The sequence below is a fragment of the Chiloscyllium punctatum genome, chromosome 32 (assembly GCF_047496795.1).
Source record: "Chiloscyllium punctatum isolate Juve2018m chromosome 32, sChiPun1.3, whole genome shotgun sequence".
In the NCBI taxonomy this organism is placed as follows: domain Eukaryota; kingdom Metazoa; phylum Chordata; class Chondrichthyes; order Orectolobiformes; family Hemiscylliidae; genus Chiloscyllium; species Chiloscyllium punctatum.
The window spans coordinates 66936577-66963243 of record NC_092770.1 but is presented as its reverse complement, the minus strand read 5'-3'; the positions used below and the strand labels follow the sequence as shown (position 1 = coordinate 66963243).

Sequence of the window (26667 nt, the reverse complement as noted above, 5' to 3'; positions counted from 1 at the left end):
AACTTTCTACTCCAATCAACTTTGAAAATTCTTGTCTCATTCCATTAAAATTTGTCTTACTCCAATTAAAAACTTTTATTTTTAATGGAAGGCTTATACTTTTCTCTAACTATTTTAAAACCAATAGAATCCTGATCATTAAAGCCAAAGTGTTCCCTTGTTATCACTTCAGTCACTTGCCCTGTTTTATTACCCAAGAGAACATCAGGTTGCTCTATCTCTAGTAGGGACATTTACATCCTTTAGATGAAGAAAATTTTCTTGTATCATTTAATAAATTCTTCACCATCCAAACCTTTCACATTACAGTGGTCTCAATCAATGTTTGGAAAATTAAAATCATCTACAATCTTATTATTCTTACATACATGAGATCTCTCCAAATATTTGTTCATCACCTTCCCTCCGACTATTGGGAAGTCTATAGCACAATTCCATCAAGATGATCATGCCACTTTTATTTCTAATTTCAACCCATATATTTTCACTGGAAAAATTTTCAGAAACAACTTCTCTAGTCACAGCAGTAATGCTTTCCTTAATCAAAAACACCACATCCCCATCTCTTTTGCCTCTCTTTCTAACTTTCCTTTAGCATCCGGAACATTGGAGTTGCTGGTCCTGTCCATCCCTCAGCCAAGTTTCTGTAATAGCTATGATGTCCCAATCCCATATCCCCAAATATGCCCTGAAATCTTTGTATTTAATTTCACTTGCCACCTGTCTATCCATTCCATCAGCACATCTTTCTCAATTCATTATTTTCTGACTCTGAATTGGTCTTTGTTTGTGTTTCATAGCTAACCTACAATGTTTGCAGACTTAGCTTTATTTGTTCCTTTACAAATAAGTGATCAACTTGTTACCAGCACCAGATCTAGTGATCCGTCCTTCCTAAAGAATCTTCCAAAAAATTCTTCAAATACTCAATCCTTTCTTTGCCCTTTATATCCTAGGTAATATTACGATAATTAAAGTCCCCCCCATTATAAATACTCCAAACGTGGTACATGGTTACCAACTATAAAGGTACTCATCTACAAATCCTCCTTCACTTTGGTCACAACAGTTCTGTTCGCAAAGAGCCAGTGACACTTTCCAACTCATTTAAATGGTCTGGTTGTTCTGCAAGAAACAGATCTTGTCCTATCATAATCCATAATTCTTGTCTTTATCTCTCAGCTCTTTCCAATTGTATAACATAAACTGTGTCTGCTCTGTTCTCAAAGACCTGCTTAACCAGTTCTGATCAAAGACTTCCATCAGAAAACTTTTCTATTCATAGAATCTTGCTTATTTCTTCTCTACACAAACTGTCAGTATGCTTGAAACCACCAAACAGAAAATGCTGACAACCCAGCTCAACTGCAATTAGTTTTCTCACTTCCTGTTGCTTCTTAGCTGATCTGCATGGCAAACTCAGGACACATGGGCACTTCTTGGAATTTCAAAATGTCATAATCAAGAAACTAATTTTCCTAATTTAAAATACTCCCCAGTCCCTTGTGACCTTATAAGGGCATCACGCAAAAGAAAAATGAGATTTTTCTGCTTCATGTATTATCACACCTGAATAACTCGTTTCAAAGAATATTTAGTATCCAGTCTTGTCCTTTTGACACTAATCTCTCACCAGCACATCATATTGCCACATGGTCAACTGTGACTGAAGTTTAAAATTTATTGCACTCCACTCATTTATGTTCAAGTAAACACAAACATTATTCATTTTCCCTTGATTATGACCATACCAAATACATGATTATTTTAGTATCATGCCTCTGCCAATTCTTTGCGCTGTGATTAACATTTCTAATGTTACCAAGTTCCTGGCCCCATACAAAGTTGATGTAAACTCTCCAAATAGGTGTTATTTCCTTTGCAGGCCTTTCTTGGATACTTTCCTAAAAGTGCCAGCAGAACTCTTTCTAGCCATGTCACTGTTGCTGATATGAACCACGACCTTTGCCTATTCACCTTCCCTCCTCAGAGTGCTCTGCAGCCACTCAGGAACAACTCAGAAGGCAATATACTATCCTAGATTCAAATCTACAACCACAAAGACACCCAAGTGTTCCCTAACTATACAAATCCCTATCACTCTTGCTTTCTGAATAATCCCGTGTCCCTTAGCTCTGGCTGCTCTCTCCAGAGGAATTATCATTCTCAACAGTATTCAGAACTTTTTCCCCCCTCAATGAAAAGTGGTAGCAAAAAAAAAATCAAATACACAATTTTAGAAGTCTGCTCAAAATTACCATTTATTCATATAGTGAGAGGGAAATGAACACAGATCAACTGAAATTTTCAAGACTGAAATAAATGTTTGTTTAAAAAGAGCAACAATGGAAATGGATCAAAAGTTGATGTGGAGCGATGGGAGTTGTATGGAGTTGAGGTACCAAACAAAAGTGAACAGAATGACGCAACAGACTTAAGACGTTGAAATATCCATTGCAGAATTTTTGCGATGCTACAAATTGAAGGGTAACAAAATTGTACAACTGTGGTATGTGAATGGAATGAGCTGCCAGTGGATGTGGTGGAGGCTGGTACAATTGCAACATTTAAGATGCATTTGGATGGGTATATGAATAGGAAGGGTTTGGAGGGATATGGGCCAGGTGCTGGCAGGTGGGACTAGACTGGGTTAGATTATCTGGTCGGCATGGACAGGTTGGACCGAAGGGTCTGTTTCTATGCTATACGTCTCTATGACTGTATGACTAGCTGCGAGACAGAGCACAGACATGGCAATATTCGAGATTTGGGGAATTAAACAGTGCATCAACAGGTATACAGCACATAACTCCTGGTCAATTCTTCAAAAATGAAAGCATTTTGACGTCCTGATTTTGAAGTTATGCACCAAAGCAACAGTCGCTCAAAACGATCTCACTGATAAATACAAAACGCAATGCATAAATCCACACAGCAAGATAGTGCTACCCTGAGTCAAATCCAAAGTGATAAGAGATGCCTGCCTCCTGTACAAACGATCCCTCACACATCACTGGGGAATGAGAAAGGAAAGGGGTGGAGGAGGCAAGAGGTGGGGTGGAGAAGAGGGGCAAAGGGAGGCAGGGAGAAGGAAGGCAAAGGAAAAGGGGGGAATGCACTGACAGAATTAACAAGAGGCTGATGGTCGGGTTCTGGCATCAGCCGTGTGTTGAAACGCACCCGCTTGTGGCACCGATATCAACGTGACGACAACAACAGCGCGGAAGAGCCACATCGGCACTCGAAACGTTAAATCTGCGTATCTGCCTCCTCTTCACGGAATGCTACCAGTTGTGAAGAAATTCAGCACTTTCTGGTTTGATTTTTGATTATTCTAGCAGCAGATCTGTCCCTGCAATGCACCAAAGGTCGATACCAGCGGAAATAAAGGCACCGGCGAAATCCCACGGCCGTCAGTGTCAGATAATAATAATAATAACAACAAACAACGAAGGGGCCCAGCTGAACGACAGGGCAAACCACACACGAGCTCCGTGGATCTCCGCACGGCCGGTTCCAGTCAGTCCCGCCTGTTCACTACATCACCTCCCCCCCCGCGCAGCCCCATCCCATCGCCCCAGCGCTCACGGGGGCCCGCTCAGCTCGAGCCGGCGGGCGCAGCCAATGGCGCGCGGCCTGTTGCCAGGGAGACGCTCGCTTTACCTGGAGGGGGCGGTTGGGAAACGCGCGATCGGGCCCAACCTGGCTCGAGCCTTTTTCAAGTTCCCCTGACACCGGGTCGGAACCGGCCCCCGCCGGATCCGCATGAGATCCCGCGAGATGTCACTCCCACATTCCCCCCCCCCCAGTCACGCCCGCCTGAGAATTACTCACATGCTAAATCACTATTTTCAACATTCACCTTTGAACAGCACGAGATGTGAGGGAAGGAATGCAATCTCTCAGTTACTGCCTTGACGATGAACCACCAGGAACTAGTCCCTCCCCGCCCCTTTTAATTCACGCATCCTCCCTTCCTTCGCCCGCCTCATGCCCAGGAAACGTCAAACACAAAAACAATGTCTGTCTCTCGCCCCCCTCCCCTCCCCTCCCACGGCGGAATGCCGCCCGGTGCGGGTCAGCCTGTGATCGCTTCAGACGCGTGTCCATGGGAGAGGTTCAGATGTATAAGTCTTTCCGCACTTTGCGAAGCGGAGAATCTGGGATGTGTGTTTCCCCCGCTTTTTTTCCCCCGCAAGACAGCTTCAAATCTCGCGCGACGTGGAGAGGGAGGAGGGGTCGACAGCTGCAACATGGCCGCCGAGGTGTTGTGTTGTGAACAGAGTCATCTCAAAATGTGAAGGGAGCTACCTGACTGCGCTGGGGGAAACTTTAAACAAGGGGGGAAAATTTTCCAGGTAAAGAAATTGGAAGTTTACATTTTACGAGAGCCTTGCAGAAGTATCTCCAGTTCATCTTTGCATTTTAATTGAGTTAGGCATTATAGGTAATGAGTGGATAAAACAACACCATTTTTAGTGATTTCCTTCGTAGAAGTAGATCACTTGAAAGTACATGTTTTGCCCACATTGGAACCCCATGTTACAAGTAATAAAGCAAATCAAATAACTTGCCTGACATAATTAATCCATCAATTTGGTGTGGTGTTCTTGGTTGGGGAAAAAAGACTTGGGGGGGTGGGGGGAAGAATATGATTCAATGACTATCAATATATTAAACTGTTGCTTGATTAGTGTTTAGGGCAGTGCTCCCAATTTTGTGGCCAGTCTTCAGCTGTTAATGACCCACTGATGTGTGTTTGAGTCCATACAGGCCCATTAGGGAAATATCTGTTCCTGAAAGGCAAACTTCATATGATTCAATAGCTTCACAATCATCATTGCTAAGACTTATTTTATTTAAGATTTAGTTTATATTAGCATAAGTTGCTGTAATGGGATTTGAATGTGTCTGTTAATTGAAGTATCTCATATAATACTATCATATTAACATATTATCAGTTTGTTGATATCTCAGACCAAAGGGCATCAGGATTTGTTTGAGAGCTGAGGAAAGAGGTGGATATATGGTGAAGTATGAGAACCAAACTTGATGATGACTTTTATTTAACTGTTTAAAAATATGAATTTCATTAACAAATTGTCATCTTCATTTTTGAGGCTCAAAAATGCTAGGTTGTAACATCGATCCATATTTTGGGGCAATTGTGAATGGATGCATTTGCCACTTTAAATTTGATTCCTCCTTGCCATATATCATTCATAAACCTTATAATCTTCAGAAATTTGTTTAAAATTGAGTTGCTCAGGTACATCCCACATAAAATCCTATTGGTGCATGGCTCCCCTTCCCTGTTTTGTCTAGCATTACCTGCACGTTCCACAGAATTTAAAATCTATTTGAACTGAATCTGAAATTACCCTACTGTTGTTATTTTTCCTCCTTTTGGAGCTCTTATTGCTCTATTTCCTTGACTACCGTCAGCATTCACAAAATCCATCCTTTCAGGAAACTGATGCTACTATCAATCTGAAATGTTGTCTGTTTCTGTCCACAATCTGAGCTGCTAAGTATTTCCAGCTTCTCATTTTACTTTTGGTTTGCAGTATTTTGCTTTTATCTTGGAGGAAACTTTATCCCTTTTTCTTACTACTTCATACAATTCTGACCCACTTACAAAATATAATTGGACATTCTGCACTGAAGGCACTTTGTATAACTGCTGTTGCTTGTGATTGGTAGAGTTGATTTGATTATAAACATGTATGCATAAGTTCTGCTAAGAAATGTAAACTCAAATGGTTTGTTTGTTCTCTTTGGGAAAGAATTGGAAAAGATATCAAACTAATTATTTTCTACTTGTTATGAAGCACTTGTGGATGTGAAGTGAAGACCAGTTCATGTTAAGTAGCAAAATCCTTAGGTTCCTAGCTATTTCATATGATTCAATATCTAAACAATTAGGTGATTGACTTAAAAGGCAGATTTGAAAATCTGAGAAATAACAGATTAGAATGAGCAGCTAATGAAACTTAAGAAATAAAATTGCTACAATGTTGCTTTGCCAAGATGCCAGTGGATGTGCTCTTTAAGATGTGTTGGGAAATTGGAGACAAAATTGCGCCAATGGAATATGTGTGTGACTAGCTGTTAGGTTTTATTTTTGGGATAGTTTGTTCAATGTTTTCATTGGTTGAGAGTCAACTATTCATAAATATGGATGCCACACATCTCAATATCACTTTTTTTTTTCTCTGTTTTGACTATTTGTCACTGACTTTCAGGTCTTAATATTGCAGAATAACTTGAAGCACAAATGAGGCCAATTCAGCCCATTGTATCTTCATTGGCTCTCTAAGTGAACATTTCACTTTGTGCCATTCTTCGTTTTTCCCTCCTAATGCTACACTATTCCTTTTTAGTTAATACCTGAATCCACTTTCAATGTTTCAGTTGAATTTTTACTTGTTTTACCAATTCATTTAAATCCTTGCAATCCCATTTTTGATCTTTTCTAGAGTGGGAAAAGTTTCTCCCTCTCTTCTTGGTCCATACACCTCATGATTTTGAATACCTCAATTAAGTTTTCTCTAATTTGTCACTCCTCCAAAGAACAAGAGTCCCAACTTTTCACTCTTGGTTCGGAATTGAACATGCTCATCCCTGTGACCATTCTTGTGAATCTTTTCGATGAGCTTGCTGATATTTTTTCACCCTTCCTACCATGTGGCACTGCATGCAGTATTGCAGCTGAAGTCAAACTGGTCTTTGATACAGTTGGAAGTAACTGCCTTGCTGTGAATCCCTTTTAATAAAGCCTGAAATATTGTATGCTTTATGAACCACCCTTTAAATCTTTCCTGCTGCTTTCAATGATTTATGCACCTTGTTTCCTCTGCGCCTGGTCTTCCTTAAGAGTTTTTTATGTATTCGCTCCATGTTCTTCCAACTGAAATGAACCATTTCACATTTCTCTGCCAAAGGAGGAGAGACAAGTTTTTTTTGTACAGAGGATGATAAGTGCTATCAGAGGAAGTGATAGAAGCAGATACAATAGCAATATTTTAAGAGGCATCTTGACAGATGCATGAGTAGGCAGGGTAAAGGGAGATGCAGACTGTATAGAGGCAAAAGGTTTTAGTTTCGAAAAGCATTGTATATCAGTGCAGTCTTGGTCGGCTGAAGGGCCTGTCCTTGTGCTGTACTGTTATCGAGTCATAGAGATATACAGCACAGAAACAGACTCTTCGGTCCGACTCATCCATGCCGACCAGATATCCTAAATTAATCTAGCCTCATTTGCATTTGGCCCATATCCCTGTAAACCCTTCCAATTCATATACCCATCCAGATGCCTTTTAAATGTTGTAACTGTACCAGCCTCATCCTCTGACAGCTCATTCCATATATGCAGCACACTCTGCGTGAAAATGTTGCCCCTTGCATCCATTTTAAATTTTTCCCCTCTCGCCCTAAACCTATGCTCTCTAGTTCTGGACTCTTTCCCCACCAACCCAGGAAAATGACTTTGTCTATTTATCCTATCCATTCCCCTCACGATATCATAAACCTTGATACAGTCGCCCTTCAATCTCCAATTGAGGGAAAACAGGCAAAACAGCCCCAGTCTATTCAGTCTCTCCCAAGGGTCAAACCCTCCAACCCTGGCAACATCCTTGTAAATATTTTCTGAACCCTTCTTGACCAGAATTGCACAATATCCCAAAAATAGCCTAACCAGTGTCCTATGTGGCTACAACGTGACCTCCCAACTCCTATACTCAATGCTCTGACCAATAAAGGAAAGTATACCAAATGCTGCCTTCACGATCCCGTCTTCCTGAAACTCCACTTAGTATGTGTATGCCCATTCCACCAACTTAGCTTTGTACTTTTCAAAGTTCTCCACAACTTAAGATGCACCTTTTTCATGTAATGGGAAAGAGTTCCACTTTCTTCTGCCCTTAAGTGCAGTAAACAGCAGCTTGATTCTAAATCTGACATCATATTTTTGTGTATAAAAGATATACAAAGGCAAGTAGATGGAGTGAGTGCACATATGAACCAGGCATGTGTTTACTGAATGGCGGAACAGCTAGGAGTAGTTATACATCAAATTGTGTTCTTATTGTAGCACAGTTGATTACCACATAATGTTGGTTTTGCTAGAGCTGCTTTTGTAAATACTGTATGAGATTTTTACTTCGCAGTTTTCATTTTGTATTTTATGGGAAGGAGAAGCAGCAAAGAAAAATTTGTGAAATCAACTGTGACCATGAGTTGCTGTCTTGATTTAACTTTAATCGTGCATGCTTAAATGTCTAAATCCAGATGCATAAACATGACTTAACAATACTGAATGACATTTACAACATTTTTTTCTTTATAGTCCCAGAAATATAAATTAATCTGCAATCTATTAATTTGATCCAAATTCTCAATCGGTATGCACCTCATTGTGTCACACAAAATTGAGCGGTTCCATCATTGCTCCCATCTATATCAATGATAAAAATGCTAAGTAACAGTGGTTTACTGCCTGTAACCTGACCCTGCAGCAAGATACACTTCTTCCTGATGATCTGCCTGCAAAATTGAAGTAATTTGTCAGTTCAGTCACTGCTGAACAATTCCCAAAATATGTAATGGTTATTAGTAGATTTTTATATGGCACTTTGTCAAAGATATTTTGGAAATGATTTTGTCATCCAGTGGTTTGCTAATCTCCAAGAACTTGGTCAGGATTATGAGAGAGGACCTTCATTTCCTAAAGCCCTGTCTGTGTTCCATAATTCCTGAATTCTTGAAGGAATCATAAATCACATCATCTGCAACTGACATCAAATTGACTGGCTTGTAATTCCCAAAGTCCAAATTCTTCCAGTTAATTATCGGAATTGCAAGAGTTATACTGCTTTTTGTTGGTAGTACCCCAGATATCAAAAGAGTTAGGGAATATGAGCCAGTAGTGCGCATACGATATATCCATTCCTTCAATAGCCTGGGGGATTTGGAATCAGTCTGAGCCGCGTAATCATTGAATGTTTTAAATTTGACTATTAAGTAAATTTTATTGGATCTAAATCAATAACACTTGGCATCTAAGCATCATTATCCACGATTAAATACAGTTCTCATTGATTATTTCACACTTGAGCTATATCCCGAAAGTAAAATTAAACGTTAGGAGAATTAGTGGGTATTTGCAGCTGGACTTTAAAACAATATGGTACAGTATGGCAGGAGGCAAGTCATACCTTTTAATATGTCCAATGGGTTAAGGTTAAGGGAAACAAGAATAAAGTTCCTGATGTCATCAGTTCCTGAATTCTACAAAGCCGAAATGGCTTGAAATTTGGAAATTGACAATGTTAGCAGAGCAGTCAGCACCAGCCCAACATGTTCCTAGTTTTCTGATACTATACCTTGCTCCCTGTTTTGGCTTTTGCTTTGATACAGTATGATACTAGGAAGCCTAGTGATGGGAGATAAGGAAATAGCAGGAGAACTTAACAAGTACTTTGCGTCAGTTTTCACAGTGGAAGACATGAGTAATATCCCAAAAATTAAAGGGTGTCACGGGGCTGAGTTGAGTATGGTTGCCATTACGAAAGAGAGAGTGCTAGAAAAGTTAAAAAGTCTTAAAATTGATAAATCTCCTGGCCCCGATGGGATACACCCTAGAGTTCTGAGAGAGGTGGCTGAGGAAATAGCAGAGGCATTGGTTGAGATCTTTCAAGAGTCACTGGAGTCAGGAAAGGTCCCGGACGATTGGAAGATGGCTGTTGTAACCCCCTTGTTCAAGAAAGGATCAAGGCAAAAGATGGAAAGTTATAGGCCAATCAGCTTAACCTCGGTTGTTGGTAAAATTCTAGAATCCATCATTAAGGATAAGGTTTCTAAATTTTTGGAAGAGCAGAGTCTGATTAGAACAAGTCAACATGGATTTAGTAAAGGGAGGTCATGCCTGACAAACCTGTTGGAATTTTTTGAAGAGGTAGCAAGTAGGTTAGACCAGGGAAACCCAGTGGATGTGGTCTATCTAGACTTCCAAGAGGCCTTTGATAAGGTGGCACACGGGAGACTGCTGAGCAAGGTGAGGGCCCATGGTGTTCGAGGTGAGCTGCTGGGATGGATTGAGGATTGGCTGTCTGACAGAAGGCAGAGAGTTGGGATAAAAGGTTCTTTTTCAGAATGGCAGCCGGTGACGAGCGGTGTCCCGCAGGGTTCGGTGCTGGGGCCACAGCTGTTCAGATTATATATTAATGATTTGGATGAGGGAACCGGGGGCATTCTAGCAAAGTTTGCCAATGATACGAAGTTAGGTGGACAGGCAGGTAGTACTGAGGAAGTGGGGAGGCTACAGAAGGATCTAGACAGGTTGGGAGAGTGGCCCAGGAAATGGCTGATGGAATTTAACGTGAGCAAGTGCGAGGTCTTGCACTTTGGCAAAAAGAATAAAAGCATGGACTACTTTCTAAATGGTGAGAAAATTAATAAAGCCAAAGCACAAAGGGATCTGGGAGTGCTAGTCGAGGATTCTCTAAAGGTAAACGTGCAGGTTGAGCCTGTGATTAAGAAAACGAATGCAATGTTGTCTCTTATCTCAAGAGGGTTGGAATATAAAAGCAGAGATGTACTACTAAGACTTTATAAAGCTCTGGTTAGGCCCCATTTGGAGTACTGTGTCCAGTTTTGGTCCCCACACCTCAGGAAGGACATACTGGCACTGGAACGTGTCCAGCGGAGATTCACACGGATGATCCCTGGAATGACAGGTCTAGCATATGAGGAACGGCTGAGGGTATTGGGATTGTATTCGTTGGAGTTTAGAAGATTAAGGGGAGACTTAATAGAGACGTACAAAATAATACATGGCTTGGAAAAGGTGGATGCTAGGAAATTGTTTCCGTTAGACGAGGAGAGTAGGACCCGTGGACACAGCCTTAGAATTAGAGGGGGTCATTTCAGAACAGAAATGCGGAGACATTTCTTCAGCCAGAGAGTGGTGGGCCTGTGGAATTCATTGCCACGGAGTGCAGTGGAAGCCGGGACGCTAAATGTCTTCAAGGCCGAGATTGATAGATTCTTGTTGTCTAGAGGAATTAAGGGCTACGGGGAGAACGCTGGTAAGTGGAGCTGAAATGCGCATCAGCCATGATTGAATGGCGGAGTGGACTCAATGGACTTTTTTCTTTAAGTTTGGTTTTTTTTTGTCACTTATGACTTCTGTCAATACTTTAGGTGCCATGATGAGGTGACTTACAACACTTTTCATTGTATTTTTCTTGTAAACGTACATATGGCAATAAATTCTAATGACATTGTGCAAGGCCAGCCAGCGATACCCACATCCTACAAATGATTAAATATTTTTTAAAAAGCCCAAATTTGAAATTCCCAAAGTCTAAGGCCAAAATTCTGTTCGCTGTCTTAATTACCTGTTGAATCCCCATGTCACTTTTTCAAGAAGCGTAGAAAATTGGAGCAGGATTATATCCTTCAGCCCTTCGGGTCTGCTGTGCTACTCATTATGATCGTGGCTGATCATCCAACTCAACAGCCTGTTCCTGTTTTCCTCCTGTATTCTTTGATCTGTTTACTCCCAATTGCTATATTCAACTCCTCTTTGAAATTGTATGATGTTTTGGCTTTGACTATTTTCTCTAGTTGCAAATGCTACAGGTTCACCACTTACTTGGACCTTTTAAAATTAGTTATTCTGATTCTAATTTCTGCTCCATTCTTCCACTTATTTCTGTCCATTCCTGTCACAATTTGATTATTGTTCACCTCTTGACTATCCTGCACCTTTGCTGTTTTGTTTTTTAATGTCTAAACTTTCCTTCAGCTGAACACCCCTTTGCCTCTGTCCATTAATTTCAACCCTATCTACAACCTTATTTATGCAGTTCACCAGAGCACTGGTCCCAGCATGGTTCAAATTAAGCATGTTCCAACAGGATAGTATTCTCTTTCCCCTGTCAGTGCCCTATGAATTGGAACCCACTTCTCCCACACCAATCTTTGAGCCTTACGCCAATTCATTTATGACTCCGGCATTAACCCTGATATTATGATTATAGTTTTACTTTCCAATTTAGGCCCATAATGCTCATAATTTCACAGCAGAGCCTATTTCCTACCAAGAAAGTAGGACTAAGAGGGTGAGGCCAACTTTAGCAATTGTTCTTAGCTGGCTAGCTCAAGTTCTGCTCCCACTGAAAACTAGGAGGTTCAGGTAGGATCTACTTCTGGCTACCAAAGGAAGATGGCAGGAAAGAGCCTGGTTTCTAGCCGTACAGGGAGTTGTCAGCCGGACTGGGAATTTCTGGGCACCCAGCAAACTGCTGAATTAATGGTGTAAGTTCTTGCAGTTCACTGTCTTGGAGACCTCTATCACTGCCTTGGCACAGAATTGGGATTGCAATGCATTTTCACCTTTTCTGAACCAGTTTTGCTGTTATTGGTCTTGCATTTCCTTGGTGAGATTTGTTTTTCTTTTTTGAAAAAATAGTTCTCTAAGACTGGTGAATTTTGGAATGCCGAGCCCCATAAGTTTATTTCTTAAGTTTAAAGAAACAAAGTAAGTTGGACAGAATGGGGGGGAAAGTGGGGGGCATGGGAAAGAGGTGAAGGGATAAAAGTATGGGAAGGGGAAGGTGGATAGAGGATGAAGCACCAGACTGAAAGTCAACTCATGTCTGGCCCCAGCATTCATGTGATTTCAAGTAAGGTGAGCTTGCAATGTGCCCCACCAGAGATAAGACATCACCGGCATTAGTTAAATCAAACTACTTAGCATATCCTCAGTTGCCAACTCCATCCCTCCTGATCATCAATTTTGGACTTGTTCGTTTTCTGTCTCTAATCTGCTTCTTAATTAAAAAGGCTTTTTTTTTGGTTTTATTAAAGTTTTGCTGCTTAGAACTTCTTAATGTAATTAATAGAAGTGATCATTACCAATTTATTGTTTTGTAATGCTTTTGTAATCAGGTATAGTGTTGTTGTCTCTTCTTTCCACACCCCACCACCATAACTCCTCTGTGTGAAGACATTAACCACCACTGTTCAAGGTGGCACTGGTCATCGGTTTGAAACAAGCTGAATAAGGAACCTTGAGAAGGTTCCAGTGTGCTAATGCCTTGAATTGCTGTAGTTCATATTCTATAGGTAAGTCCACAATGCTGTTGGAGAAGGAATTCCAGGATTTTGGCCCAATGGTATTTAAGGAGCAGCAGTATATTTCTAATCCAAGATGGTGAGTGGCTTGGAGGGGATCTTACAGGTGGTGGTCCACATATCTTCTGCTCTTTTCATTTAGATGGTAATGGTTGTGGGTTTGGAAGGTGCTATCTAGGGACAACTTGATTGAGTTTTTTGAAGAAGTAACAAAGATGATTGATGAGGGCAGAGCAGTAGACATGATCTATATGGACTTCAGTTCAGGCATTCAACAAGGTTCCCCGTGGGAGTCTGGTTAGCAAGGTTCGATCTCGTGGAATACAGGGAAAACTAGCCATTTGGATACAGAACTGGCTCAAAGGTAGAAGACAGAGTGGTGGAGGAGGGTTGTTTTTCAGACTGTGCCCTGTGACCAGTGGAGTGCCACAAGGCTCGGTGCTGGGTCCTCTACTTTTCGTCACTTATATAAATTATTTGGATATGAGTATAAGAGGTACAGTTAGTAAGTTTGCAGATGACACCAAAATTGTAGGTGTAGTGGACAGCAAAGAGGGTTACCTCTGAGTACAACGGGATCTTGTTGAACCAACAGGCTGAGGAGTGGCAGATGGAGTTTAATTTTAGATGAATGTGAGGGGCTGCATTTTGGGAAAGCAAATTTTAGCAGGACTTACACACTTAATGGTAAGGTTCTAGGAAATGTTGCTGAACAAAGACCTTGGAGTGCAGGTTCATAACTCCTTGAAAGTGGAGTCACAGGTAGGTAGGATAGTGAAGAAGGCATTTGGTATGCTTTCCATTATTGGTCAGAGTATTGAGTACAGGAGTTGGGAGGTCATGTTGCAGCTGTACAGGACATTGGTTAGGTCACTTTGGGAATATTGCTTTCAATTCTGGTCTCCTTCCTATCAGAAGGATGTTGTGAAACTTGAAAGGGTTCAGAAGAGATTCACAAGGATTGTAGAATTTGAGCTATTGGGAGAGGTTGAATCAGCTAGGGCTGTTTTGCCTGGAGCATAAGAGGCTGAGGGGTGACCCCCATAGAGGTTTGTAAAATCATGAGGGGTATGAATAGGGTAAATAGACAAGGTCGTTCTTTTCCCTGGGGTTGGGGTATCCAGAACTAGAGGGCATAGGTTAAGGGTGGTATGGGAAAGATATAAAAGAGACCTGAGGGCCAACCTTTCCACAGAGGGTGTTGTGTGTATGGAATGAGCTGCCAGAGGAAGTGGTGGAGGCTGGTACAATCGCAACATTTAAAAGGCATCTGGATAAGTATATGCATAGGAAGGGTTTGGACTGATATGGACTGGGTGCTGGCAGGTGGGACTAGATTAGGTTAGGATATCTGGTTGGCATGGACGAGTTGGACTGAAGGGTCTGTTTCTGTACTGTACATCTCTGATCCTTGGTGTATTTTGTTTTAGGGCACTGTATAGATGGCGCACACTGTTGCTACTGTGCATCGGTAGTGAAGGGAGTACATGTTTACAGATCTGGTGCCAATCAAATGGATTGCATTGTCCTGGATGGTGTCAGGATTTTTTGAGTGTTGTTGACACTGCTCTCATTCAGGCAAGTGAAGAATATTCCACCTCACTCCTGACAAAAGATAAAACTGAAGCATTTGCAGCAGTCTTCAGCCCGAAGTGCCAAGTGGATGATCGATTTCAGCCTCCTCCAGGGGTCCGCAGCATCAGAGATGCCAGTCTTCAGCCAATTTGATTCATTCCACTTGATATCAAGAAACACCTGAAAGTACTGGATACCACAAAGCCAATGGGCCCTGATAACATTCTGGCAATTGAGTCATACAGCACAGAAGCAAATCCTTTGGTCCAAACTGCCCATGCTGGCTAAGTTTCCGAAACTGAACAGATCCCACCTGTCTGTGTTTGGTCATATCCCTCCAAACTTTTCCTATTCATGTACCTGTCCAAATGTCGTCTTTTTAAATTTAACTGTACCTGTATCTACCACTTGCTGTAGCCGGTCATTCCACATACGAATCCCCTTTGTGTGAAAAAGTTACCCTTCACATCCCTTTCTAAATCTTTCTCCTCATACTTTAAAAATATGCTGTCTAGTTTTGAAATCTCCTACCCTTGGGGAACGATCTTTGCTCTTCACCTTATTTATGTTCCACATAATTTTCTAAACCACCTGAGGTAACTCTTCAACCTCCTATGCTCCTGTGAAGAAAGTCCCAGCCCCTCCTTTTATAATTCAAGCCCTCCAATCCTGACAACATCCTGGTAAATCTTTTCCAAACCATCTCGAACTTAATCATTTCCTTCCTATAACAGGGTGACTGGAACTATACATAATACTCCAAATGTGGTCTCATCAATGTCCTGTAAAGCCTCAACATGACGTCCCAACTCCTATATTCAGTGGTCTGAGCAATGAAGGCAAACGTGCTGAATGCCGCCTTATCCACCCTATCGACCTGCAACACCAGCCAGGGCCTTAACATTAATTGTATGAGTCCTGCCCTTGTCAGTTTTACCAAAATGCAATACCTTGCATTTATTCAAATTAAACACCATCTGCCACTCCTCAGTCCATTGCCGCAATTGATCAAGATCCCTTTGTAATCTTAGATAACCTTCACTGTCCACTATACCACCAATTTTGGTGTCATCCACAAACTAACTCAACATGCATCTTAAATTCTCATCCAAATCATTTATGAACTTGCTGCCCTCCCTAGTCAAGCTGCTGCAGTACAATTACAACACTAGCATCTGCTCAACAGTGTGAAACCATTGTCCAGGTATGTCCTGTATACAAAAAAGAGGATAAAGCCATCCCAGCCAGTTTAGGTTCCACCAGGTTCACTGAGCTCCTGACCTCATTACACTCTTGGTTCAAACAGGACAAAAGAGCTGAATTCCAGAGGTGAGGCAAAAGTGACAACCCTTGACTTCAAGGCTGCATTTGACCAAGCGTGGCATCAAGAAGCCCTGGCAAAATTGTAATCAGTGAGTATAAAGGAGCAAATTCTCTGCAAATTGGAGTCATACCTGGCACAGAGAAAGGTGGTTGTGGTTGTTGGAGATGAATCATCTCACCTCCAGGACTTGTCTGCAGGAGTTCCTCTGGAAAGTGTCCTTGGCCCAACCATCTTCAGCTGCTTCATCAATGACCTTCACTTTTTCATAAAATCAGAAGTGGGGATGTTCGTCAATGGCTGCGTAATGTTCAACACCATCTCCAACTCCTCAGATAGTGAAGTAGCTCATGTTCGAATGCAACAAGATCTGGATATTATCCAGGCTTGGGCTGACAAGTAAAGTAACCCTTGTGCCATGTAAATGCCAGGCAATGACTATCTCCAATAAAAGACAATCTAATCACTGTCCCTTGACATTCAATGGTGTTATCATGACTGAATCCCCATTATCAAAATCCTTGGGGTTATAATTGACCAGAAATTCAACTGGATTCGCCGCATAAATACAGTGGCTGCAAGAGGAGGGTAGAAACTAGGAATACTGTGGCCTATCTAGCCTTAAACTTCCAAAGCCTGTCTATCGTTCGCAAGGCACAAGTCAGGAGTGTGATCAATACTCCCAACTTGCCTAGATGGGTGCAGCTCCAATAGCACTTGAAGCTTGACATCATCCAGGACAAAGCAGCCTGCATCCACTCTGTACACCACTGACATTTCAGTAGCAGCAGTGTGTCATACGTACAAGATGCCCTGCAGAAATTCACCAACTATCTTTTAGACAGCACCTCCCCAGTCCACGACCAGTTCCATCTCATAGGACAAGATTAACAGCTATCTGCGAACACTACCACCTGCAAGTTCTCCAAACCACTGAACACCTTGTCTTGGAACTATATCTCCATTCCTTCACTATCACGAGATTAAAATCCTGGAATTCTGTCACTATGGGCATTCTTGGTCAATGTATTCATGAAGACTGAACAGTTTAAGATTCATGACGATCTTCTCAAAGGCAACTACGGATGGGCAATAAATGCTGGCCAGTCAGTGATGCTCACACCCCATGAGTGAATTTTAAAAAAAACTTCTGTCTTGTTTGATAATGGACAGGTTTTGGGGACAAAAAAGGAGAATTATTCAGTACAGGATTCCTAGCCTCGGACTTACTCTTATAGCCATGGTATTTATGTGGCTATTCCAGTTCCGTTTCTTGTCAACTATAATTTTCACAGAATAGGAAGAAATGTACTTGAAAAGCCAGTGAAACTAATAAATATAGAGTACTGGAACTCAAGTTAACATAGGAAAACAAGAGAAAAAGTAATAGTATTAAAGGCTAACAGATCCCGAGGAGTTGGTTTCTGCCCCAGAACTTTAAATGAAGTGGTGAAGTTGCAGGGACCGTAGTCATAATCTTCCAAAGCTCTCTTGATTTGGAGATTCTCTTAGATTTAAATAATGTAAATATAATTATTATTTAAGAATGATGAAAAAGAAGCTGTTGACCTACTTGGGAGATTGGTAAGGTGGTGGCATGAAATTGAATTGATAGATATGTACTTGAATTGGAAAGAGTTGTCTCATGATTAATTACTTGTGTAATAGAATTGCCATGTATCTAAGTTTGCTGATGATAGAGATTGATGACCAAGTATGTAGTGTAAATGGATACATGATATTATAAAGAGAAATTGATAGCTTAATTAAGTGGAAATAGCCATGACAGGTTCACCAGAATGTTACCAAGGCTCCATAAATTATGAGGAGCTATTAGAAAAATTCGATGTTAGACTAAAGCAGATTAAGCAGAAATTTGTTTGAGGATTGTATAATTTTGAGAATAGATTGAATTGTTAATTAACCACTTTTACAATCAAGGGTGTTAGGAATGTGGAATTCTCCTACAAAAATCAATAAATAATTTGAATCTGAGAATTTTGTTAGTCATGGCTATTGAAGGAGTCAAAGCTTGCGCATGACGTTAGGATATAGATTAGCATGTATTTGCTGAATTGCAGAACTGGCTGACTGGCTGAAGAACTTACTTTTATTCTACAGCTGCTAACAATTGAATAAATTGAATCAGATATTACCAAATGTTATATATTGATAATATAGTCAATATTATATCAAAATAGTGGGTTAATTCTGCCACTTGTTAAACAATTGATGTGACTGCACATCAAATACTATACCATAATTTTGCTTGCTGCAGAACAGAAAGAACTTTGCAGCTGTTGAAGGAATATGCAAGAAGGTATTCAGAATGCTTCAGGTTATTTGGGGTGGGAAGAGAGCAGGTATTGAATTGTGAAGAGGCTATGAAATTGGGAGTAAGGCTCCTAATGAAAGAGATAATATGAACCATGATGTGCATTTCATTTTTTTACTGGAGTCATAGCACACATCAATTGTATTTAAAGGGAGATAAATTCAAAACTTCATAGACGAAACACATTTCAGTGAGCAAGTGGTAAATCTATCAGGGATTAGTGTCTTGTAAATCAACCATTTTTAATATTTGTTTCAAAATCAACTGCAAAAATGCTCTGAATGTGGTCTCATAAATGATTTAGTGAGTGTCATTAATACTGCACTCTGAGCTCAATATTAACCTTTCCTAACATATTCCAACATTTAATTTGCTTTATTCGCTGCCACAGAGCAATGTTACAATACCTTCTAAATTATCCGCTTGGGCAAGGTTTCAAAAACTCTGCTGTCAATGAGAATCAAAACCCACTCCAAAGCTATGACAAGAGTAGCAGTCAGTAAGCTGATTTTTCCAATCATTTAGGTTCTGTCTCTCATTTTGGCTGATCCATCTCATCCAGTCACAGGTCGTGCTCTCACTCTTGCTGCTGTTCCAGAAAGTAATTCTACGACTGAAGGAACTTGTGATTGAAGGAGCTGGAACAGTTTATTTGTCTGATTGGGCTACAGCCATGCAGGAATCTTTCCCCTGCATTGCCATCAATTATAGGATGTTCCCTGAGAGGCAGAGAAGAAAAATGGGAACATGAAAAAGAAGGTAACCCCGACAGTAATGAGGTACAAATAGACCTGGGGGAGCGATTACTTAGTCTTGTACCAGTTGTTGTCCACAGCTCGAGCTACTTTAAAACAAAAAGTAGATGTCTAACCTGGTCCTCCTCTTCTCTCAATTCATTAAGACACCTAGTCATAGATTCATACAACATGGAAACACCCTTCAGTCCAACTCCTCCATGCTGACCAAGATTCTCAAACTAATCTAAGCCTACTTGCCTGCGTTTTGGCCCACATCCATCTAAACCTTTTCCTTTTCATACACCTATCCAAATATATATTTTTAATTTTGTAACTGTACCTGCATTTACCACTTCCTCTGGCAGTTCATTCCACATATGAATCACCCTCTGTGAAAAAGTTGTCCCTCAGGTCCCATTTTAAATCTTTCTCCTCCCACCTTAAAATTAAATGCCCTCTAGTTTTGAACTCTCCCACCCTCGGGGAAAAGACCTTTGCTATTCACCTTATCTATGCCTCTCATTATTTTATAAACCTCTATTAGGTCATCCTTCAATCTCCCACACTCCAGTGAATAATTTTCTAGCCTCTTCACCACCCATCCCACCTCCAACTCTCTTTTAAGCCAGCATCCTTCTGCATATACCCTTGAGAGGGTGCTCCTAAGTCAATCTTACAGTCCTATATCATGGAAGTAGACCTTTCAGTCCAACTCGTCCAAGCTGACCATAATCCCAAACGAAACTAGTCCCACCTCCCTGTGCTTTTTCTCTTTATAATTAATTCAGCCACTGACAAGTGATCTGTTAACAGCGGACAGGGATGTAATCAAGGTAAGTTTTGTGTTAGTACATAAGCAGTCACAGTTTGGGTTTAGAGTCAGCTTGAGAACCGCTAGGGATGAGCTAGTCCAACCAGTGATGTCTCATGGCAAAACATTTAAATTTTTTTTCCCTTGTTTCAGTCATAAACTGTAATTTGAATAGTGAAAGCCACAAATATGGTTTTATAACTAGCTATTCTAATCTTTTAAGTGAATGCAAACTACTGGTAATGTGTTTCAAAGCATTATTGTCACATGTATGCTGGAGTAGTATGTGATTGCATTGTTTGACGCTTTTTTGTTAGGATCATAAAATCTTTTACAATCTCCAATTACTTGTTAATTTAGTTGAGAGGATAACAAAATTAGATAGTTTTATGATAAAACTCTCAGTTCTGCTCTTTGATCTGAATTGGATATATCCTGATTTGTTTCAATTCAGAGTTCAGTAAAAGTGGAAAGATGGTCCAACTTGAATAACTTATCAGTAACTATCCAGAGCTTTTTCTCATTATTGTGGAAACTGTTCCCTGTCCAATTCTATTTTCAATCCTGCAAGTGCTATTGACCCAAAAAACACTGTTGAAGGTGAATTAACCTTGCTTCCAAGTGTCTGAGTGTTATATCTGCACGGATGTGTGCACTTAAATATTTATCTTCCATCGTTGTATGGCTACTGGCATCCGATTAAAAATTGTGTACCTTTTTATTTTTCCATTCTTTTTTTCCTCCATAGTTGTCTGTGGAAAGAGGAATTTTGGATTTTAAAAAAATGAGTGGTGGATTGGCACCAAGCAAAAGCACAGTATATGTATCCAACTTACCATTTTCACTGACGAATAGTGATCTGCACAAGGTAAGCTTACTTTAACAGTCAAATAAGTTCTGGGGTATCGAAATAAATGCTTAATTTGTAAACTGTACTTTAAGTATGTGAAGCTTAAGGCTGCCTTAATTCTTTTGCAGTTCATTCCATAGCAGAAATGATCCCAGGAATGATCTTGGTTTTTGTCCCAGCTGAGATTTTTAAGAGCAATGGTTAAACAAGAACGTGTATGTTTATAGCTTTTTGTACCCTCACGATGCACTTCAGCCAATTGTATGCATACAGCATAGGTGCAGATGTGGACTATTCAGCCTCTTAAACCTGCTCCATCATTCAGTAAGATGATGGCTGATATATTTGTACTTCAAATTCCACATTTCTGTTATCCTTGATTTCCCCTCCAAGTAAGAAACTCTTTCTTCAAATTTTCCAATGACCCCAGCTTTCTCTGCCATTTGAGAAAGAAACTCCAAAGTCTCTCAACCCTTAAAGAGAGAACAGTTCTCCTGAACTCTGTTCAAAATGGGCAACTTCTTAACTTTAAAGCAGTAGCTTGTAGTTCTAGTCTGACCCACAAAAGGAAATATCCTTTCCATGTCCATTTTAGGACATTTATAGTTACTTTGCATGTGAGTATAGCAAAGAAAAGAAGATTACCTCAGAGTACAACGGGATCTTGATCAGTTGGGCCAATGGGCTGAGGAGTTTCGTTTTAGATAAATGTGAATTACTGCATTTTGGAAAGGCAAATCAGGGCTGGACTTATACCCTGAATGGTAAAGTCCTGGGGAATATTGCTGAATGAAGAGACCTTAAAATGGACGTTCACAGTTCCTTAAAAGTGGAGTCACAGGTAGATAGGATCGTGAAGAAGGCATTTGGTATGCTTTCCTTTATTGGTCAGATTATTGAGTATAGGAGTTGGGAGGTCATGTTGTGGCTGTGCAGACATTGGTTCGGCCACTTTTGGATATTGTGTGCAATTCTGGTCTCCCTGCTATAGGAAAGGGACCTAAAGGACAACTTTTTCACGCAAAAGATGGTGTGTGTATGGACTGAGATGCTAGTGGAGGCTGGTACAATTATAACATTTTGGGGATAGTGAGGACGGCAGATGCTGCAAAGTCAGGGTCCTTTATTGACCATTAACATTGAAAAGGCATCTGGATGCGTATGTGAATAGCAAGGGTTTATGGAAGGACATGGGCCAAGTGCTGGCAAATGGGACTAAATTAATTTAGGGTATCTGGCTGGCATGGAAGAGTTGGACTGAAAGGTCTGCTTCCATGCTATACATCTCTGTCACTCTGACCCAGAAAAGAAAACTAGAATAGAGAAAGGAGTATGGGGCGGCATGGTGGCTCAGTGGTTAGCACTGCTGCCTGACAGTGCCAGGCACCCAGGTTTGGTGTCTGTGTGGAGTTCGCGCATTCTCCCCATGTCTGTGTGGGTTTCCTCCCACAATCCAAAATTGTGCAGATTAAGTAGATTGGCTATGCTAAATTGCCTGTAGTATTAGGTACATTAGTCAGGGGAAATTTAGAGAAATAAGGGAATGGATCTGGGTGGGTTACTCTTCGGACGGTCAGTGTGGACTTGCTAGGGCGAAGGGCCTATTTCCACACTGTAGGGATTCTAAGTTCCAAAAATGACCAAATCGCGTATTCAGTTGTATTGGTTGAGTAAGATATGTTGGTTAGGACACCAAGAGATTCTTGTGCCATGAGAGCTAGTAGATTTGACCGTGATGCGCCTTCCAGTGAGTTGTAACCCATTGTGTAATGGTTGATGTGAATTTGGTCATTTTAAGTAAAATAATTTTCAGTGACAGGCTCCTCTGTATGGTAACTCTTTTGAAGGAATAAACCCTTCAGGAAAATAAGGAAAGGAGTGTGTGAATAATATGTGTTCTCTGCTTTTGTTCTGGATAGGGAGAAGCGTCTTGACCTTCTTCACGTTATCCAGCACATAATCCTGAAAAGAACAATTTTATTACCGTCTTACAGGACTTTAGGTATACTCCCTGAAGAACAGCAGCAATTCAAGAAGGCAGCTCACCTCGCTATCTCAAAATGATTTAAGAATGAACAGTAATGCCTATATTTCATGAACAAATAAAGTCAGTCTACTGTTAGGAACATGCCAAATTTATATCATTACTCCTCATAATTATGTCTCCTCAATCCTGCTGCTTTCTGTACCCTCACTAGCTGCAAATCCCTCTTTTGTACTGCAGTGATCAGAACTGTAAACGTATTCTCCAATTGATCTCATAAATTATTGAATACTGTCATTAATAGCTTATCTCTTTGAGCCTCATATTAACCTTTCTTAATATATGCCAACATTTAATTTGCTTCATTCAGTGCCACAGAGCAGTGTAATGATACCTTCTCATTGTTAATCAAGACGACTGGAGTTTTGTTTTACAGGGAAATAGTTTTCTTACCCTTCAGTTGATAGTTCTTCCTGGATTGTCTGTATCGACATGAGGTCTTGTACATGGAATTTCATTTGCCATCTACTTGTCCAATTCCCAAGTGTGTGCTGATTGTGCTGTAGCATATAGTTTAAAATTGATCACTTTCATTAGTTTAGTATTAGCTTCCCAATCAAAAGAGCAATGCATCATGTATGTCTTATTACCTCCAACTGTTCAGTGGAGTCATCATCATGGACATCGAAGATATACCGTTGAAACATTTGGGGTTGAATGTCAACAACTTGGGTTGTGCAGATGACACAATAACTATGGCAGAGTCAGAAGAAGCGGTACAGGAAATTAAAGTGAATATGGCAAATAGATTAACAAAGCAGATGTCTAATCCTGGTGGTGAAAGTTGAAGTAAATGGACATGTCCTGAAATGTGGCAAAAGGTTTATATACCTTGATTAGTACGGTTGATAGAACTTATGATGTGAGTGGTTAGATGAAGAGTGGAGAAAAGAGATTTTATCACACCGGAGAACGTATTAACATCAAAGAAACTGAGCTTGAATCTTGGGAAAATAATACTGAGGATCTGTTTTTTTGATATGTTTGTTGTGTACCTTCGCAGATCTGGAAACAAGCCGAGGCTGTAGGTAAGCTGAATGCATTTGAGAGGTGGACACTGAGGAGAATGTTCTGCCTGTCCAAGAAAGGCTATTGAGTTGATGTTGGAAACGATTGGAGAAAAGAGAATCCATGTAAAACATTACAAGTGAAAGACAGATATTTTGGTCATATCACGAGAGGAACATAATCCATTATTAGAAGGAAAGGTAGATAGAAAATGTAGGAGAGGGAAGTAAAGGAGAAAATGGAAAATCAGTCAACTGTTTCCAGTCTATTAAATGTGGCACAGGACACAGGTGTACATACATAGCAGTCTTCTCATAAGAAGACATTAACAAAAGCACCCAATCTTTGTATCCTTTTCAAAATTTCACTGCGCTTTGATTAATTGTACCCAAGAATGGCATGTAATGATAGGGAAGTGACTAGAATTCATTATCTAGGACAATGAGGATGTGCAAAAATTGCTGGTTCAGCCAATGACACACATCCAATGAATGAATGAATAAATGAATTAATTATTACAAAAAACAAGATCTCTCACATCCAGGCAGTTGAAACTGGCATATTCTTAGACTCAGTTAGTTGGTGGTTTGGAGATATGAAAGAGTGACAGGTCAAAGTTGGTTGATTTGAGAACTATGAATCTTGAACTTGCCGTCTTCAACATGGGCACGCTGAGTATTGGTGTTGTAAGTCAATACCTTAAAACAAATGACCCTTGACTTTTATTTTTATTTGAAAGGAAAGCACTTCTCAAATGGGCATTTCTGCACCGTTATTGTAATGATTGTCAGAGTAACAGGCCTTTCTTGGGGGAGGGGGATGAGGAAAAAATATTCAATAAATAAAACATTGTTTTCAGTCAAATATATTTTTATGCTAATATCAGTAAACAGATTAGACCATGATGTCGTCATAAACTAGGTCATTTGGTTCTTGATGGAATTGCCTGAATGATTTGTGAAATGCTTAAGTATTGACAAGTATAAATTTAAATTTATATTCCTATTATAATTTGTTTCTCTCAACACAATCTTCAAATTCACTGTGATTGTAGCATGTTGTGTCTTGGTGTTCATGAGTTACTCTTGGAGTTACTCTTTTTGTTGCAAAGTTGTGAAGTCTGGATCTCTGTTTTCGATTTTCAAGTTGTGTCTGGCAAAAGATTTAGTTTTTGAATTGAATTTATTGTCACGTGTACTGAGGCACAGTGAAAAACTTTGCCTTGCGAGCAATACAGGCAGATCAGAGTTAAGTAGCATAGATAAGTAAATAATAGGTACACAGCGGCAAGAACAAAAACACAGGTACAGGTGAATGTTCAGAGTTTGAGAGTCCATTCAGTATTCTAACACAATAGGGTAGAAACTGTTTTGAAATCTGCTGGTGCATGTGTTCAGGCATCTGTGCGTTCTCCCTGATGGAGAAAATTGTTGGAAAATGCTGGAAAACTGTACTTGTTAACTATCCTTCAATGCCCTGAGAAGGTAATGGTGTGCCAGCTTCTTAAATTCCTAAAGTCTTTCTTTCTGGTGTCCTAACACTCATTTATTCTCAAGTCGGGCATTTCATTATGGCCATTGAAGTAACAATGGAAGTATTGTGATATATTTGACCGAGTCAGGATGTGCTTGACGTGACGCAAGTATCTCGGTAAAGGTCAAGGTCTCTGCTGTTCACAGTATTGTCTCTTTTATGATTATAATAGTAAAAAAAACTGCAGATGTTGGAATCCAAGGTAGACAAGCAGGAAGCTGGAAAAACACAGCAAGCTGTATAGCACCCTGAAGAAGGATTACATCCAAAACATTGACTTCTCCACCTCCCTGATTCTGCCTGGCTTGCTGTGTTCTTCTCGCCTCCTCCTTGTCTATTTTGTATAATGGGTAAAGGCCACAGAGGAAGGAAGTGATGTCAGAGTAAACAGAGAGTTCCTGCTTTGCATGCTGCACATAGAGGTAGTATGCAATGAAGTGAGTTGAGTGAGGGGGCAAACACATTAAGTAAGCAGTTTAGTGTTGGATAATGAGTACTTTCTTGTGTTGTTGCAACAAAGTCTCTTTCCACCACATCTTGTAAATGAAGACACTTTTTTAACAACAAAGATGCATTTAGAGTTATAGAGATGTACAGAATGGAAACAGACCCTTCAGTCCAACCCGTCCATGCCGACCATATATCCCAACCCAATCTAGTTCCACCTGCCAGCAGCCAGCCCATATCCCTCCAAACCCTTCCTATTCATATACCCATCCAAATGCCCCTTTTAAATGTTGCAATTGTACCAGCCTCCACCACTTCCTTTGGCAGCTCATTCCATATACGTATCACCCTCTGCGTGAAAAAGTTGCCCCTTCGGTCTCTCTTTTATATCTGTTGTTGTGGCTCTCTTTGCAGAGCTGGGAATTTGTGTTGCAAACATTTCGTCCCCTGTCTAGGTGACATCCTCAGTGCTTGGGAGCCTTCTGTGATGTTTCCTCCGACGTTTATAGTGGCTTGTCTCTGCCGCTTCCGGTTGTTAGTTCCAGCTGTCTGCTGCAGTGGCCGGTATATTGGGTCCAGGTCGACGTGTTTGTTGATAGAACCTGTGGATGAGTGCCATGCCTCTAGGAATTCTCTCCCTATAATAGTAGTGTTGTCCCAGTCGAATTCATGTTGCTTGTCATCTGTGTGTGTGGCTACTAAGGATACCTGGTCATGTCGGTTTGTGGCTAGTTGATGTTCATGGATGCGGACCGTTAGCTGTCTTCCTTTTTGTCCTATGTAGTGTTTTGTGCAATCCTTGCATGGGATTTTGTACACGACGTAGTTTTACTCATGCTGGGTATCGGGTCCTTCGTTCTGGT

At 40.6% G+C, this 26667-nt stretch overlaps 2 protein-coding genes across 7 annotated transcripts in view; one reads left to right on the top strand and one right to left on the bottom strand.

Moving 5' to 3' along the window:
• Positions 1-4035, bottom strand: part of pphln1 (periphilin 1) — a 150496-nt gene extending 146461 nt beyond the window's left edge. For 2 of the 6 annotated variants that reach the window (XM_072552593.1, XM_072552597.1), the window contains exon 1: positions 3664-3788. The gene's annotated coding sequence lies outside the window, so the exon portion shown is untranslated. Of the gene's footprint in view, positions 1-3180; positions 3526-3663; positions 3790-3834 lie in introns of those variants that run through there. The other 4 variants (XM_072552595.1, XM_072552596.1, XM_072552598.1 and 1 more) reach the window with 4 other exon arrangements.
• Positions 4036-4114: 79 nt separating this feature from the next.
• The window catches only part of zcrb1 (zinc finger CCHC-type and RNA binding motif 1), a 40088-nt gene continuing 17535 nt past the window's right edge, over positions 4115-26667 (top strand). Inside the window, exons 1-2 of the mRNA XM_072552599.1 lie at positions 4115-4358; positions 20671-20790. Of these exons, the coding sequence (XP_072408700.1) occupies positions 20707-20790 (84 nt within the window). The 5' untranslated portion in view covers positions 4115-4358; positions 20671-20706. The remainder of the gene's footprint in view (positions 4359-20670; positions 20791-26667) is intronic.